Source organism: Myxine glutinosa, chromosome 9 (assembly GCF_964187855.1).
Source record: "Myxine glutinosa chromosome 9, kmMyxGlut1.1, whole genome shotgun sequence".
NCBI classification, from domain to species: Eukaryota; Metazoa; Chordata; class Myxini; order Myxiniformes; family Myxinidae; genus Myxine; species Myxine glutinosa.
Genome location: NC_136269.1, coordinates 98,910,513 through 98,928,928, shown reverse-complemented (window position 1 = coordinate 98,928,928; position 18,416 = coordinate 98,910,513). Strand labels below are relative to the sequence as shown.

The following is an 18,416-nucleotide window of genomic DNA, read 5'->3' as shown; positions in this document are numbered from 1 at the left end:
CGATACATTAAGTTTAAAAATGAAGAAGAGTCATGGCATGGGCTCCATAGGCCGACGATCGGCTTCTGTATGCTCTGTATGTCTGGATGATTGGATGTGCACTTTAAGACTCAATCAACACGTCTTCGATCATGAATTACTTTCAGAACAACTCGAGCAAAGGAAACGAGGTAATGCCTGTTTCGTTCGGGGCGATTATACACCACCCAAAGAAAATGCGTTTCACAGCTGCAGGAACTACAATCGTGAAATCTTTATTTATTTATTTTTAAATCGTGAAATCTTTAATTTAATTTAATTGAAAAAAAATTGTTTTCACATGAGTTTCCGTGTGTGTGTGTCACCCACTCCAGTGTGTGTGTGTGAGAGTGAGGAGCGATTGGAGAGGAGAGTGAGGAGCGATTGGAGAGGAGAGTGAGGAGCGATTGGAGAGGAGAGTGAGGAGCGATTGGAGGGGAGTGTGAGGGATTGGAGAGGAGTGAGGGATTGGAGAGGAGTGAGGGATTAGAGAGGAGTGAGGGATTAGAGAGGAGTGTGAGGGATTGGAGAGGAGTGTGAGGGATTGGAGAGGAGTGTGAGGGATTGGAGAGGAGTGTGAGGGATTGGAGAGGAGTGTGAGGAAGTATTGGAGAGGAGTGTGAGGAAGTATTGGAGAGGAGTGTGAGGACGTATTGGAGAGGAGTGTGAGGAGGTGTTGGAGGGGAGTGTGAGGAGGAGTGGGATTGGAGAGGGGTGAGGGTGGAGAGAGGAGAGTGTCAGGTGGAGAGGAGTGAGGGGTCACATATTATGTGAAATATATAAATTGTGTTAATTACACCATTTCTGGATCTGATGAATTGCCAGTAACCATTTTGTAAAATTTAATGTGCAGCATCTAAATCAAGATGTAAAAATGTAACACACGTTTATGCCCGTGGGATTCCCACGGGTGACCCCACGAGACTGCAGCAAGAAAAAGAACGAGACGGGAGAACGAGACCCTCGACGAACGTGATCACAGACTCGCACAGGATGCTGCTGCAACGACGATGAGGAGGGTTGGAGAGGAGCGAGGGGTTGGAGAGGAGTTAGGGGTTGGAGAGTGAGGAGCTATGGGTTGGAGAGTGAGGAGTTAGGGGTTGGGAGTGAGGAGCTAGGGGTTGGAGAGTCAGGGGCTAGGCGTTGGAGAGGAGCGAGAAATTGGAGACGAGTGAGGGGTTGGAGAGTGAGGAGCGAGGGGTTGGAGAGCGAGGAGTTGGAGAGGGAGGAGCTAGGGGTTGGAGAGTGAGGGGCTTGGGGTTGGAGAGCGAGAAATTGGAGAGGAGCAAGGGGTTGGAGAGTGAGGCGCGAGGAGTTAGAGAGTGAGGAGCGAGGGGTTGGAGAGTGAGGAGTTGGAGAGTGAGGAGCGAGGGGTTGGAGAGTGAGGTGTTGGAGAGTGAGGAGCGAGGGGTTGGAGAGCGAGGGACGAGGAGTTGGAGAGCAAGGAGCGAGGGGTTGGAGAGCGAGGAGCAAGGGGTTGGAGAGCGAGAAGCGAGGGGTTGGAGAGCGAGGATCGAGGGGTTGGAGAACGAGGAGCTAGGGGTTGGAGAGCAAGTTGCTAGGGGTTGGAGAGCGAGGATCTAGGGGTTGGAGAGCGAGGAGCTAGGTGTTGGAGAGTGAGGAGCGATGGGTTGGAGAGTAAGGAGCGAGGGGTTGGAGAGTGAGGAGGAAGGAGTTGGAGAGTGAGGGCCGATTGGAGCGGAGAGTGAGGACCGATTGGAGCGGAGAGTGAGGGCCGATTGGAGCGGAGAGTGAGGGCCGATTGGAGCGGAGAGTGAGGGCCGATTGGAGAGGAGAGTGGGGAGCGTTTGGAGAGGAGAGTGAGGAGGGATTGGAGGGGAGTGTGAGGAATTGGAGAGGAGTGTGAGGGATTGGAGAGGAGTGTGAGGAAGTATTGGAGAGGAGTGTGAGGAGGTATTGGAGGGGAGTGTGAGGAGGTATTGGAGGGGAGTGTGAGGAGGAGTGGGATTGCAGAGGCGTGAGGGTGGAGAGAGGAGAGTGTCAGGTGGAGAGGAGTGAGGGGGCACATATTATGTGAAATATATAAATTGTGTTCATTACACCATTTCTGGATCTGATGAATTGCCAGTAACCATTTTGTAAAATTTAATGTGCAGCATCTAAATCAAGATGTCCAAATATCACACACATCCATGCCCGTGGGATTCCCACGGGTGACCCCACTAGTATAATTAAATTGCAATAAAATAAAGGTTGTTAAAGTCATATAAATGAATTAATTCCCAGGTTTTACCGCCGTTTTATGCATTGTCTATTGCATTACCCTATGTAACACATTATATGAATTTTTTTGTGGCTGTTGTGTCTTTACAGTACGCTTCCTGTTTGGAATGATTTTAAATTTTGTTTGACTACCAGGCAGGCAGAATAAAAAGGTTATCTTGCTCCTCTCTGCACATGTGTGGTTGGGGCGAAGTCAGAGGCAAAGTACTGTTCAACAGCTGATTTGTCTTCCGATTCATATTCCCATTCGTGTTCAAAATATAACATTCAATTTAAATAAGTTGTTCCTCGATCATAAACTGACGGTCATAAACTGACGGTCATAAACTGATAAGATGGACGGATGGACAGATAGACATGGACCAATTGCTTAACGCCGCTTTTCACTTCACATGCGCATGGTAACAAGGAAGCCACTTGGGATATTTTGTTAATTAGCAAAAGACATTAAAGAGGTTAAATTCAGACATTTCCAAATGAAAATTGCAAATGGCACTACCATTAATATTATGTAGTGTTACGTGCTCCTCCCCAAACCCCCTGGTCATGGTGTACCTCCGAGCCCAGAGAGGAGTCACGGCAAAAAGATGTGTTATTCTGTGTCAAAGATCAATGGTGAAACCACACCAATTGTTACCAACAAACAAATATTGTATTAAGGTCACACAAGAATAACAACACAAAAACAATAGTAATCAATTGTACAACCAATATATATTTCCTATGATGGTACCATCAGGTTCGTACAATATAACTCACTGTGCTCCAAGTGAGCGAAAAGAAGAACATTCCCCAATGTCTTTATTCCGGCATCAAGCCAAAGTTGATCTGCTCCAGCGATCGTCAGAACGATGTCTAATCGAGACCAGAATCCCGTTCGGATGACAGTCACAGTCCCGCTTCCAAAGCTGCGTAAAGGCACCCTCAAGGCGACTGGGAAATCCCACCCTCGGGTATGGGCATTCCACGGCTCCCACTCGGCGAACCGCAGATTTCCAACTCAAAAGCCACGTTGCACACACACACACACACACACACACACACACACACCAGATTAACATCTGAATGCGGTGAAAATGGTTTGAAGCGAAGTGAAAAACCTTGAGCGAAGCGCAAAGCGCGCGAGTCAAAATGGCCGACGGCCCGTTCTCGAGGCATAACAGCACTACGATGATTCTCCTCGGAATCGACCGCAAAAACCTGACACGCAGGTTGATCTGTCGCAGCGATAACAACTCTGTCGTAGGAATCCCTTTCCTGGGAAACCCAAAGTTCACTCGTGACTCTCGTTCGCCAATCGTTCGCTCCAGACCTCGAAGCAGCTAGGCTTCTTGTCCAACTCACTTGCTCCGCCTTCTTCCTCTTCTTCCTCTTCATCGTCATCCGGTTCTGGTTTCATTTAAAACATTAACTTTTTTTACCTTTTGAAAATAGTAATATCTATTTCCCTTAAAAGACAACAATAATAGTACATGGAATCAAAAATGTTTACAGTGGATGAAAACCACAACAACGGAAGTGACGAATCCATAACAGTAGTTTGGTGGATAAGGACAAATTATTGTTTTTTTTTTCCATTTTGCTATTTCATAACAGGAGGCTTATGGACTTCTGAGCAAGTATGGACTCCATGTGCCCCGAGAAGAGGCAGAGAGGGCAGACACGTTGCGCTACAACTGGCGCCGTCTGCTAGCCCAGGGTGAAAACCTTCAGGCCAAGCTTGTGTCCTTGCAGATTCCACTCCGACAAAAACTTTCCCAAAATGTTGCTACATTCCAATTGGACTGCACAAAGTTCCTAGATGATTACCAATGGGTAAGCACTGTTACACTTTTGAAAGCCTTTCGAATGAGAAATCGAGTGCAAGTCATTTGCATTTTCTAAACACTGGTTTATTGCCGTTTAATTTAGTAGACTAAATCTTTCTGCTTTGAAGAAATACAATTTTTAATTCATAACAACAAACATGGCTGCTTTGTAGAAACTTTTTAATTGGGCAATTTTGTCATGAAAAAAGAGATAAATGAGCCATTAATTGTCTTGTTTAACCTCTGTATATTTGCAAATGTTACTCTTGTTTGTTAACTCACTATTTTGTCCCTTTTGAAAACCATATCTTCACACAGGTATTTGTTTTTGAATGGATTTTGACCAAGCATGCAATTTTGCCACATATGATTGCCACTCTCTTTTCAGAAAGACAGCGGCAATCATATGTGTGGGAAAATTGATGCTCAGACAGGGTCGCCCAGATAGCTCAGACGGCAGAGCACTGGTACGGTTTTCCAGACGACCTGGGTTCGATTCCTGGTCTGGGCTTGTAATTTTCCCACATATATCAATTTAATTATTTCATCCTGTTCATTAACCTTATGGTTTGTTCAATCCAGTTTCTGCCACAAAGTTAGTCTTCAGCCGTTTCAGCACGGTTTAAGATTCACTATTAAACTGCACATGATGAATGAAATCTGAATATTTGCAATTTCAAATAAGGCGTTCCCAGATTATATTTGCCAGAAATGTTGTAAGTCGTTCATTAGTATACATTATATATGTCCTTCTCTCAAAAATGAAAACACGCTTAGCAAGTTATTGAAAATGCACAGCAAGGTAACTCTACCATGCCATTGTCTCAATGTTGTCATTGAAAATACTCCATATATAATCTAGTGGTAGATGACATAATTTATATGCAGTCATGTGTTATTAAAATTTCTTCTATGTACTATGTCAGGCAGGACCCATGATTCCTGGTCTTTCCGCTCAAGAGGCAAGGGATCGGCTTGTTATATTCAAGGTGAGGTTCATCGCTTGTAAGCTATTTTGATAAAACTGAGAAAAACAGAGGCATATACAGACATGCATATATAGTGAGATGGCCGCTGCGACTTGACATTTGACCTACACCCTCCAGAATTTAATGATTTATTTCCTGGTAAACTTCCAATAACTCTGTGAAAACAAATGCCCTACTGGTTTCTTAGTAACTACGTTCACTCTTTGCCATTGATGACCTTTGAAATGACATCCCACAAAATGTTCACCTTAGCTATGACCATGAACATAGATCTACATGTACCAAAATGAAATGCTTCTTCTTCATCCTTAGTTGAGGCCAAACTATTCTGCCAAGTCTCATCAAACTCGGCCCCTCGTTTGTTGAGAAAGTCCTTATTTACACAAACACACACTCACACACACACACACACACACACACACACACACACACACACACACTGGTGGTCATTGGTTGTTGGTTGTTAATTCCATATGCGGGTTTCAGAAGGTGGAACCGAGCCCTTCCAGGTCCCTAAGTATCCACTTTCGTGTGTGTATGTGTGTGTGTGTTGGTTGTTGTCTCAATAATTTGGGTTTTAGAAGGTGGAACAGAGTCCACCCAGGACTCGAAGTATCCATCTCCGCTTCGGTGAAGGATTGCGATTCATGGTTTAAGTTGTGAAGTTGTGTTGTTCTCAGAGTTTTTTCCAAGGGCTCTTTTCAGGATCGTCACTGAGCCCCATACAGCTTCCAACTGTAGTTTATTTGTGGTAATCTTTGCAGGGATGGTTCTTAAGATCTCTGTAAGGTTCTTCTTTATCATTCCAATTGCTCCAATTGTCACTGCTACAATGTTGGTGCTCTTTAGCTTCCAGGATCTTTTCACTACATTCTTGAGGTCTTGGTATTCGACCTTTTTCTTGATTTCTGCATTATTTCGGCCAAAATTGGCAGGTACTGATATCTCAATCAGCAATGCTATATTTTCCTTTTTGTTCCTGAGTACTATGTCCTGTCACAATGTCTTGTTTTCTATGTTCACACTGGATGGGATCATCAGGTCATATGAGAGCATTATGTCCTTGTTTTCAATGATTTATTTTGGTTCATGTTTCCATGAGTTTTGTAGAACTGGGATATTGAAATTTCTGCAGATGTGCCAGTGGATTGCTTTACATACCTTCTTGTGCCTTTGGGTGTACAGCTGTTCTGACATGAGTTTTTTTTACATCCTGATAGGAAGTGACTCATGCTTTCTGTTTCTACTTTGCAGAACCTACACTTGTCGATTGACTCAGTTCTGCCATCTTCTTTAAGCCACTAGTGTATTGTCCTTGGTCTTGGGCATTAGTAATGATGCGTTCTCCGTCCCAGTTGAGCTGACCTCTTTTTAGCCATTCCAGTGATCCTTCTTTGTCTATTCCCAATCTGTCCAACTCTTTTTTAAATATATGTGCTCTGTTCTTTTCACTCCCAGTTGTTACTATATATATACTAGTGGGGTCACCCGTGGGAATCCCACGGGCATGGATGTGTGTGATATTTGGACATCTTGATTTAGATGCTGCACATTAAATTTTACAAAATGGTTACTGGCAATTCATCAGATCCAGAAATGGTGTAATGAACACAATTTATATATTTCACATAATATGTGCCCTCTCACTCCTCTCCACCTGACACTCTCCTCTCTCCACCCTCACGCCTCTGCAATCCCACTCCTCCTCACACTCCCCTCCAATACCTCCTCACACTCCCCTCCAATACCTCCTCACACTCCTCTCCAATACTTCCTCACACTCCTCTCCAATACTTCCCCACACTCCTCTCCAATCCCTCACACTCCTCTCCAATTCCTCACACTCCCCTCCAATCCCTCCTCACTCTCCTCTCCAAACGCTCCCCACTCTCCTCTCCAATCGGCCCTCACTCTCCGCTCCAATCGGCCCTCACTCTCTGCTCCAATCGGTCCTCACTCTCCGCTCCAATCGGCCCTCACTCTCCAACTCCTTCCTCCTCACTCTCCAACCCCTCGCTCCTTACTCTCCAACCCATCGCTCCTCACTCTCCAACACCTAGCTCCTCGCTCTCCAACCCCTAGATCCTCGCTCTCCAACCCCTAGCTCCTCGCTCTCCAACCCCTAGCTCCTTGCTCTCCAACCCCTAGCTCCTTGCTCTCCAACCCCTCGATCCTCGCTCTCCAACCCCTCGCTTCTCGCTCTCCAACCCCTTGCTCCTCGCTCTCCAACCCCTCGCTCCTTGCTCTCCAACTCCTCGTCCCTCGCTCTCCAACCCCTCGCTCCTCACTCTCCAACACCTCACTCCTCACTCTCCAACCCCTCGCTCCTCACTCTCCAACTCCTCACTCTCCAACCCCTCGCTCCTCACTCTCTAACTCCTCGCGCCTCACTCTCCAACCCCTTGCTCCTCTCCAATTTCTCGCTCTCCAACCCCAAGCCCCTCACTCTCCAACCCCTAGCTCCTCCCTCTCCAACTCCTCGCTCTCCAACCCCTCGCTCCTCACTCTCCAACCCCTCACTCGTCTCCAATTTCTCGCTCCTCTCCAACGCCTAGCCCCTGACTCTCCAACCCCTAGCTCCTCACTCCCAACCCCTAACTCCTCACTCTCCAACCCATAGCTCCTCACTCTCCAACCCCTAACTCCTCTCCAACCCCTCGCTCCTCTCCAACCCTCCTCATCGTCGTTGCAGCAGCATCCTATGCGAGTCTGTGATCACGTTCGTCGAGGGTCTCGTTCTCCCGTCTCGTTCTTTTTCTTTCTGCAGTCTCGTGGGGTCACCCGTGGGAATCCCACGGGCATGAACGTGTGTTACATTTTTACATCTTGATTTAGATGCTGCACATTAAATTTTACAAAATGGTTACTGGCAATTCATCAGATCCAGAAATGGTGTAATTAACACAATTTATATATTTCACATAATATGTGACCCCTCACTCCTCTCCACCTGACACTCTCCTCTCTCCACCCTCACCGCTCTCCAATCCCACTCCTCCTCACACTCCCCTCCAACACCTCCTCACACTCCTCTCCAATACGTCCTCACACTCCTCTCCAATACTTCCTCACACTCCTCTCCAATACTTCCTCACACTCCTCTCCAATCCCTCACACTCCTCTCCAATCCCTCACACTCCTCTCCAATCCCTCACACTCCTCTCCAATCCCTCACACTCCCCTCCAATCGCTCCTCACTCTCCTCTCCAATCGCTCCTCACTCTCCTCTCCAATCGCTCCTCACTCTCCTCTCCAATCGCTCCTCACTCTCACACACACACACTGGAGTGGGTGACACACACACACGGAAACTCATGTGAAAACAATTTTTTTTCAATTAAATTAAATTAAAGATTTCACGATTTAAAAATAAATAAATAAAGATTTCACGATTGTAGTTCCTGCAGCTGTGAAACGCATTTTCTTTGGGTGGTGTATAATCGCCCCGAACGAAACAGGCATTACCTCGTTTCCTTTGCTCGAGTTGTTCTGAAAGTAATTCATGATCGAAGACGTGTTGATTGAGTCTTAAAATGCACATCCAATCATCCAGACATACAGAACATACAGAAGCCGATCGTCGGCCTATGGAGCCCATGACTCTTCTTCATTTTTAAACTTTAATGTATCGATAACTTTTCGCTTTACAAAGTAAAAATAGATTAAAACCAAACGTTATTAATAAATATTGTATTCCATAGTTAGTTTACATTATTATGTAAATTTTTGAAGTACTGTATTGTTTAATTCCATGGTTGGAAAAGAGTTGACTCGCTTAAAACAAACTCTGTATGTACACCCCAGGGATATGGAAAAATATAATTACACTTTGATTGGATCCCGAACTTCAGTATTCAGTCGCTGTATTTTTACTAAGTGATAATTTAAATAATGAAGTCCTGGGAACGTTCTCTCCTCTCTCCTTCCCCTCTCTCCTTCCCCGTGCCGACGTAACAGTCGACACATTCAAAACGGCTGTCGGAATACATGTCGCCGATTTTCTCAACTTTACTCCTTTAGCTGAAACTGAGACTTGAACCATCCCAGCGACTGTGATGGTGAATTAGTCGAGATAAAGCCGTGAGGGAGACTCAATGAATGGGCTTTATGTTACAGGCCTTTGAGAAATCATTTCGTTCTATAAAGGGCAACTTTCATCGGATTTTCTTCCCGTTTTTTTTCAACCGAGTCTAAAACTATATTAGCGACTGTGAAAAATGAAATGATATATCGAATTTGATTTGAAATAAAACTGGGAGAGAGCAAGATACCACGGGCCTACAAAACAGGCCTCAAAGCTACGCGAGTTAATAAAATGGTGGATATTTGTTTATAATTATATGAAGGCTCTCCCAGAATGGGTGGAGCTATGGGTGGAGCTACTCTGCAAACCGAGTAAGCCACACCCCGGACAGACACCCAACAGATAGACAGACAGACAGACAGAATCATCTACGGCTATTATAATATAGATATATATATATATATATATATATATATATGTATATTGTTGTGGATCTGCCGCCGGCCTTCTCCCCTTACCAAGGGGGGATTAGTCTCCTTGTCCTGACTGACCTGGCGCGACCCGGGACCTATTATGTCCCTTTCGGACAGCACTAAATAGGGTTGCAGGACCAAATTCGCTGTTACCTAAGTACTAGCGCTGCCCTGGAAGCGAGGAAATAATCCCCGCACGAACCATGTGTGTTGGTGATACGCCGAGCGGTTTGCGTACACATGATTCGCGCTATTATTAATTACTAGACCCCGATTCAAGCTGTTCTCATTCGTACCACGCTTAGTCAATGGCGAAATCACAAAGACGATCGAATTGGAAAGAAAGGAAGAACAAATGGTTTAATTACTATCACACGTATGTACAGTACAGGATGAAGAGACACAGAGCAGCTTATACAGTCTTATTCTTAATACCCAGGACAAACGGGCCCGTCTCACACACACTCACACAGGGATTGCTGATGGGCAGGTTGATGTTCACCAGCGCGTCCAGGAATGGCTCCTGTGCAGCTCTCTCCGGCCCCCGGCACATCCCTTGGAGATGGAAGTAGGTGAAAGCAGGAGCTCGCCGCGTGTCGTCTGAACGGAGCGGGTTATCACGGGGCGAATGGTAGGGAGCGGACTTTGGCGTGGCTGGCGGTTATTCACTTGCGGCTATGGCCGCGCTTACTCGCGTGGCTGAAAAGCGCTATATGCGTTACCGGCGCGTCTGGCTGCGCCCGCGTACTTGTATGGTTCAACGCCTCTTCTTCTCTCTCTCTGCGCAAGTCCTCAAACGAATCCTTTACGAGCAGGTCCTTTTGCCACTACCGTGTGCACGCGAGTCCTCTTATCAAGCTCCCTCTCTGCAAGCCCTTCGACCAAGTCCTTCTCAATCAAGTGTTCCCACGTTAGTCCTTTGACCAAGTCCTTCTCAATCAAGTCTTCCCACGCTAGTCCTTCGACCAAGTCCTTCTCAATCAAGTGTTGCCGCGCTAGTCCTTTCGAGGGCTTTGCGCAGCGGGTTATATAGGCACGCCCCGCGAACCTTCTGGAACTCACCAGACGTGCTTTACCACGCCCTCTCACGCCATGCCGCTCGAGCTCTGATTGGCTGGTGGCTCTTACCGCCATCGCCTCTGCCGCTCCCGACCTCAACGCCACCCGCACCTTTTTAGGCCTACCCCGTGTTACTCGACTAGTGGGCAGCCAAATGGGGCGTGGGATGGATTACGCCCATAGAGGTAGAATTGGAGAGTGGAACAAAATGAATGGGGCCTACTCTCCTGTCTTTACACAACGCAGGTACTAAGAGGGGAAATGGCCTATTCTTACACATACTAAGACATAACTATACTACAAATGGGCCTATATGTTGCTTGTGTGACTAACTATGGGGCGCAACCCTTTAACCTTTAATGACTTCAATGTGCAAATCTCAAAACCGTAGCAATATATATATCTCCTGGTATTTTTTCTTGTATTGTTATTTTGTCTTTTTTGCAATCGTTATGGTTGTATTTGTTGCTGTTTCGGTTTGGTGAGTTCCATCGTACCTGTTTTAGAAGTTTTTTTGCAAGGTCAGTGACATACTTTTTCTGGTTTGTTGTGGTCATGAAAAAAAAAAAAACCCACGTTTAGAGGCCATTTTTCCCCGCAAAGCGGGGGTTGGCCTTTTCGGGGACCATGGTTGTTGTTTTTTGGTCCCCTTTCTGAAGCAATGTTTTACGGCCGGATGCCCTTCCTGCCGCCAACCCTGTTTGTCGCCTTTTACGACAAGCAGGGAATTACCCGTGAACTGGTACTCAAATTAGCCGACCTCGGAAGGATGACAGGCTGAGTCAACCCCCCTGGCGTTAATTCAGCGATCGACCGGGATTCGAACCCAGGATCCTTGGTATCCTAAGCTGGCACCCGAGCCGCTTGCCCAACACCAGGGACTGGTCATGTGGTCATGCTTGTACACAAATTTTATTCAATAGTCTGTTGAGCTTTTCACATACTCTGCTAATCCTACAGTCATTGCCTTGTGCACTTGATTGAGTTCTATCAGACCGCTACCTCCTCCTTTCCTCGGCAGGTACATTCTTGGGATGCACTGAATTTTGTAGGTGTGTGTGTGTGTGTGTGTGTGTGTGTGTGTGTGTGTGTGTGTGTGTGTGTGTGTGTGTGTGTGTGTGTGTGTGTGTGTGTGTGCGTGCGTCCGTCCGTCCGTCCGTCCGTCCGTCCGTCCTTTTCTTTGATTTCTATACATTTCCATACTCTACCAAATTTTGCACACGTCTTGGCAGTACCCAGGGGTCAGGTTATGAGGAACTCCCATTCCTGTCCATTTCCCTCTCACCCTCCCTGTCAAGGCAATTCCCTGTATGTGTTGTCACAAATGCGGTCCGGATAACTCTTAACTCTGAAAGGCTGGCATGTGCATATCAAAAGACCACAGACGCAGTCTACAACACTCACCTCTGTCTGGACATTTGCGCGCCGGGTGAAATGAACGAAGCAGATGGGGAATGATGCCAGTGGCTGCGTAACGGATATTAATTGGCTGATTAAACTAGCTTCATGTGCCGCACTCTTTCATCTATAAAACCAATTAATCACTTGGGCCAATTTCCCCATGAGCACTATCTCAGATCAAATCCGAGCAGAATAAGTCAAGACACGATATCAACTTTTTCATCAATTTATGAGAAATGACGGTTGGTGAATTCAAACGGCAAATGTTGGGAAAAATCAGAAAAGGCAAGGCAAGCAATATTCACAAATATACAAGCACACATACATGCCTGTTAGGAAATCAAGTCGAGACCTCTGTTTCCAGATATGAGGCTTTATTGGAATATATCTCCACATACCCTATACGAACAGAACAAAGAATAATATCAGAACTACAGCAAAGATTCTACGAGCATATCATTGTTCATAAGCAAGCGAATAATTCTTTCCCCGTCATACCTTTCTCGAGCATCCGCTCACAATAGACAGATACAACAACAGGCATTTTAAGGCCATTTTTCCTGCAAGAGCGGGGTTAGCCTTGCGGTCCCCATCACAATCTTCTCCATTTTGCCCTATTTTCTGCATCTCCCCTTGTTAACCCCCTTGCCCGCATTTCTTATTCGACCATCTTCAGCCAAGTCTTTCTTGGTCTTCCCCGTCCTCTACTTCCTTCTACATTCATTTCCATCACTCTTCTCAACCAGTCACTTTCATCCTTCCTCAACACATGACCAAACCATCTCAAACTGTTTCTCTTCACAGCATCCATCACAGGCTCTATTCCCATCATCTTTCGCAATTCATCATTTGTATTCCTCTCTCTCAACGATACTCCACACATCCACCGAACCATTCGCATTTCCACCCTTTCCAGCCTTCGTTGCTGCTCTACGTTCATTACCCATGTCTCGCTCCCATAAATCATAACACTTCTCACACATGCAGCATACACCTTTCCCTTCAGGTTCAACGACACTCCTCTCCTCATCAGTATGCCACTCAGTTCCCGAAACTTCTTCCATGCACATCTCACTCTCGCAACCGTTGCCGAGTCTGATCCACCTTCTCCATTCAGCATGTCTCCTCGGTAACAAAATGTTTTCACACCTTCCAGCTTCACGCCATCTCCAAGATCCAACTCAACATTTCCTCCATCTGCAGCTCCATCTGTGCACACCTTACACTTGAATGTAGCTGCCACACTGGTTAATGACCCTCTCAAACCACTACATTTTTGATGAACCCACTCAGCGCACATTGTGCATTGAATGGAATTCACTCCGACACCCTTTCTGCATCACAATAGACAATAGACAGATATCAAACCAAAAACCCTCTCCTTTCTCGGGCAACCCGTTATATTCCCTTCTCAATGCCATTCCATTCGAATCCTCTTCTTCATTTTTATTACAATTCCCATTACCCTTCTTGCTGGTGAGGGTTCGTTTTTTCGCAGCTCCACACGCTCTCCATCGAAATCGAAGTTAAGTAATTGTTCCCTTTTGTATTTTCGTTATAACTGTATTTCTTTTATGGTGTATGTACGTATATTGTCCCGACAAAGATTTTCGGTGCAAATCTTTCATACCTGTATTGAAAATCGTGTTAATCCGTGTCGTCTTGAGGCCTTGTACAGTGTACACTGTACAACCTTGAGGCTTTGTTTTTCTCTCAGCGCCTGTCGTTTGTGATCCAATAACTTTCGTTCTCTGTTTTCGCAGTCTTTCCACCCCAAAGCCTACTTCCTTATGTAAATCTCAACTCAAAAAAACAAAAAAAAAAGACATTACCTTCTCTGTGCTCATTCGTTTATTCATTCTTATTCGTTCGTTCGTTCTTCGACCACGTGTTTCTCCCCCATTTCCCCAGATAGATTGTCAAATTTCAACTCGTTATTTTATCGTCCATGCGATATTGTTTGATTATAGTTAGTTTTGGTTTGAATTTCCTGTAACTCGTAATTAATTAATCGTGTTCTGCTCCTCGTGTGTGGCCTTGTAGTTGTACCCCCGTCGGTGTTTTGTTAACTTAAGCGTGTTTTGCTTGGCTCTTGGTTTTTTCCCTTCTACCCCGAACATAATACTGTCTAACGTTCTAAATCCCCACCCCCCCCCCCCCCAAAAAAAACCAAAAACATTTATTTTATTTTCTCCACGTGTACTGTTGTCTCATCCTGTATTTTCTGTCCAGGTGTGCTGTTCGCCCCACCCCCATTATCTCCTTGCCATCCACCGTTTGCCCTGTTCACGTGACTCGTGGTGGTCCCTCTCGGCTCTCCCCCCGTTGGTATTTTTGTGCATATAAGATTGTTCATAGTTCTGTTTAAATATTATTTAAATATGTTTAACCTTTCCCCTTCTGTGTTTTATTCAGTGGTATATTACAACACGCTGTTTTTCTTCCTATTTAAAAGGTTTTTCTCAATTTCCTCTCCAACTCATTCCACTTCAAAAAAAAGAAATTCAATATCTTATACGTCTCCCTCACTACATGGTCTAAATTCACATTCATTCCATCCCTCCTCCATCGTTCTGAATCGGATTGCTAACTTGAAAATCACAACAAACCCAATTTGTTATCAATGTTCGTCTTTCATTAATCATCCACTTTCTAAACTCCCCTCTTGCCCCTCCCATCCAAATCCCCCCCCCTTGCACCTACACTCCGAAACTTCCCCCTTGCCCCTCCACTCTTAAACTCCCCCCTTGCCCCTCCACTCCTGAACTCCCCCCTTGCCCTTCCCCTCCTAAACTCCCCCTTTGCCCCTCCCCTCCTAATCCCCCCCCTTGCCCCTCCACTCCTGATCTCCCCCCTTGCCCCTTCCCTCCAAAACTCCCCCCTTGCCCCTCCCCTCCTAAACTCCCCCCTCACTCCTCCCCTTCAAAACTCCCCCCCAATCCCTCCCATTCAATTATCCCCCCATACCATTCCTCTCCAATTCTCTCTCCTCCCTCCTCCTCCTCCAAGCTGCCTCCTCCCCACTTCGTCTCCCTTCTATCTCATACCTCCACCCCCCCAAACCTTCTACTTTCCTCTGCCCCCCCTCAAACAACCCCTCACTGTGCCGCATCCCTTCACCATCAAACCTTTCATCCTCCTCATCCTTCCCTTTCTTGGAACTCTTCTGCAACATCTGAAACACTATCAACTGCTCTCCCTACCTCCCCCTCTCATCCTTCATCTTACCCTACTCCTCCCCTCCCCTGTCCTGTACCCGATGCTCCCCCTCTCTCTTCATTAACGGTATGGACCTCAAACATCCGGGGCCTTCGCTCAAACCTGACTGATCTCTCCATACAGGTTGCTTCTGACAATCCAGACTTGATCTGCTTAACAGAGACTTTCCTCCTTCAAGATGTCTCTGATTCCTTAATATCTCTTCCTGGTTACTCCCTCCTCCGGTATGATAGACCTGAGCCTCGGCCTGGTGGTGGGGTGGCTATCTTTGTCAAAAACTCTCTTCCTCACTCTCCTTGCACTGCTCTCTTTCCTCCTCACCCGCAGGAGTACCTCTGGTTACGGCTTCCTCTCCGCTCCCACCTTTTGTTCATATGTGTTCTGTACCGCCCCCCAAACAGTGATGACTCCATCTACATTTCAATGTCTGACAACATGGACCAACTTCTATCCACTCATCCCAACTCTCTCTTCCTCATATGTGGTGACTTCAACTGTCATCATGCCACCTGGTTGGGTGTGGGTTCCTCTCTCACCAGTCATGGCACCTCAGCAAAGGACTTCTGTGACTCACTGGGATTGACACAATCTGTCAATTTCCCGACCCGGATCTCAGCCAATGGAGTATCTTCTCTTCTAGACTTGGTTATGACAAACTTCCCTGCTAATGTCTGCTGCTCTTCTTCTGCTCCAATCGGTTCTTCTGATCATGTGCTTGTCAAAGTGGACATCTCTCTGGCCATTCTCAGAGAGCCTCCTCAGCGTCGACGAGTCTGGCATTTCACTCAGGCCGACTGGGACGGTCTTCAAGCAGCCATCAATCGTCTGGATTGGTCTCCCATCTCCACTGCCTCTGACATCAATTCTTCCTGGGAATTCTTCCAAAGCAAACTGATCTCTCTCATGCACAGATTTATCCCATCTCGCCTTCAATTGTCTTACCCTTCCTCCCGTCCATGGTACACTGAATCTTGTGGTGAGGCAGTTGCCCTGAAACAACTTGCCTTTGCCTCTTGGAAGGCTAATCCAACTGAAGGAAATCTCAGTTCCTTACACCAAGCTCGGAACAAGTGTGTGTCTACCCTCAGGAGTGCCAGGAAGCACTATCTCTCCTCACTCAAGAATGAACTCTCAAACCTGTCTCCTTCCTCCAAATCCTGGTGGCGTCTGGTCAAATCCGTTTCTGGTGTTTGTTCCCCCTCCATCCCCTCCCGTACCTCAAATGGCCACACAGTTGACATCGCACGTGACAAAGCCGAATGCCTCAACTCTGTGTTCGCCTCGAAATCCTTAGTCCCAAACCCATCTCTCTCTGTTCCCACCTTTCCCAGTCGAACCCAACTGCTCCTGGACTCTGTGTCCTTCTCTCCTGACAAGGTGGAGGAGTTTTTGTCAAACCTCGACTCTGATTCTGCAACTGGACCAGACGGCATCAGCCCACTGGTCCTAAAATCCTGCTCTGCCGCTCTATCTCACCCTCTCTCTGTTCTTTTCACCCTATCTTTTGCTCAAGGTCATCTGCCAGCATCCTGGAAATCAGCTAACATTACCGCTTTACACAAAAAAAGGTGCAAAAACAGATCCTTGCAACTACAGACCAATCAGCCTGCTCCCAATTATCAGCAAAGTCATGGAATCCATCATTGCTTCGGATATGAAATCTTTCCTCTTCTCCAATGGCTTGATCTCTGATCATCAATTTGGTTTCAGACCAGGTCACTCTACTCTGGACATGCTGCTTCTGCTGTCTCAACAATGGATGGAGGTCCTCAATGCCAAACAGGAAATCAGAGCTGTCTCCCTTGACATATCACGGGCCTTTGATACGGTCTGGCACCCAGCTCTGCTCACCAAACTCTCCTCCTATGGTATCCATGGAAATCTCCATGCATGGCTTGCGGACTTCCTCTCTGGTCGTAGTCAACGTGTGGCCCTGAATGGATTTCTCTCATCTCCCCTTCCTGTTCAGGCTGGAGTTCCCCAAGGAAGTGTGCTGGGCCCTGTGCTTTTTCTGGTCTTTATCAATGATCTCTCCGACTCTCTGGAAAATCCTCTCTATCTCTTTGCTGATGACTCCACTCTCTGCCGCTCCATTCCTCTTCCCTCAGATCGGCAGTCTGCAGCCTCCTCACTCTCTGAAGACCTGGACAAAATCACAGACTGGTCAAACAAGTGGAACATGTCTTTCAATCCTGACAAATCTCACTTTCTTACTATGTCTCTCCGAAAAGATCGACTGGACAACCCTCCCATCTACTTTCTCAACAATCCTCTCCAAGAAGTTCTGTCACTCAAGCTTTTGAGTCTCACTATCTGCCATGATCTTTCTTGGGAAAACCACATTTCCAAGCTGGCCTCCAAAGCCAGTCGCCGACTGGGCATCCTCCGTCGTGCGAAGTCCTTCCTCGGCACACCTGAGCTCCTCACCACATACAAGGCTTTCATCCGCAGCTCAATGGAATACTGTTCTCCCCTATGGGCTGGTGCTCCTGCCTCACACCTGGCTCGGCTTCACGCTGTTGAATCCAAAGCTTTCAAAATCATTGGAATCTCCCGCGATGAAGCTATCTCTGAGGGCCTTTCACTCACTCACCGCAGGCAGGTAGGTGGCCTTTCTGTCTTCTACCGACTCCTCTCCGGCCTTGCTCCCCCAGCTCTCTCTGTGCTCTGTCCCCCAAATATTCCTACAGGTCGCACAAGATCTGCCAGCAACCCTCTGATGGTTAAACTGCCGAAATCTCGGCTCTCTGCTCACCTTCACTCTTTCATTCCTCTTTTCTCCCGCCTGTGGAACAAACTCCCACACTCCCTTCAATCCCTCTCCTCCCTCCAGGTCTTTAAAACAGCTGTTCACCACCATCTCTTATCTTCCCCCATCCATAACCTTGATCTTTTCTACCCCCACTAATTCACCCCAGATCCACCTTGTTTGAAATTCCAACTTCTTTCCTGGAAATCCTGGCAGTGTCCTTATGTTTATACCTCTCCCACCCCCCCCCCTTCACATGCCTCCCCCCCTTCACATGCCTCCCCCCCAAAGCCCTCTCCCTCCCACAGATCTCTCGATGTCTCCATGTCTCTCGGTCCCTGCTCTCAAATGTTGTGTTTGTGTCCTTCCCCCTCTCTCCCCATCTTGTCTACCGCTCCCGATGTTATTTGTTTTATGTGTCTGTTTGTCTTT

The 18,416-nt window shown here is 46.7% G+C and overlaps 1 protein-coding gene across 1 annotated transcript in view; it reads left to right on the top strand.

Moving 5' to 3' along the window:
* DNAH5 (dynein axonemal heavy chain 5) overlaps positions 1–18,416 on the top strand; it is a 335,447-nt gene that overhangs the window by 113,632 nt on the left and 203,399 nt on the right. Inside the window, exons 26-27 of the mRNA XM_078785114.1 lie at positions 3,859–4,077; positions 4,997–5,059. Of these exons, the coding sequence (XP_078641240.1) occupies positions 3,859–4,077; positions 4,997–5,059 (282 nt within the window). The remainder of the gene's footprint in view (positions 1–3,858; positions 4,078–4,996; positions 5,060–18,416) is intronic.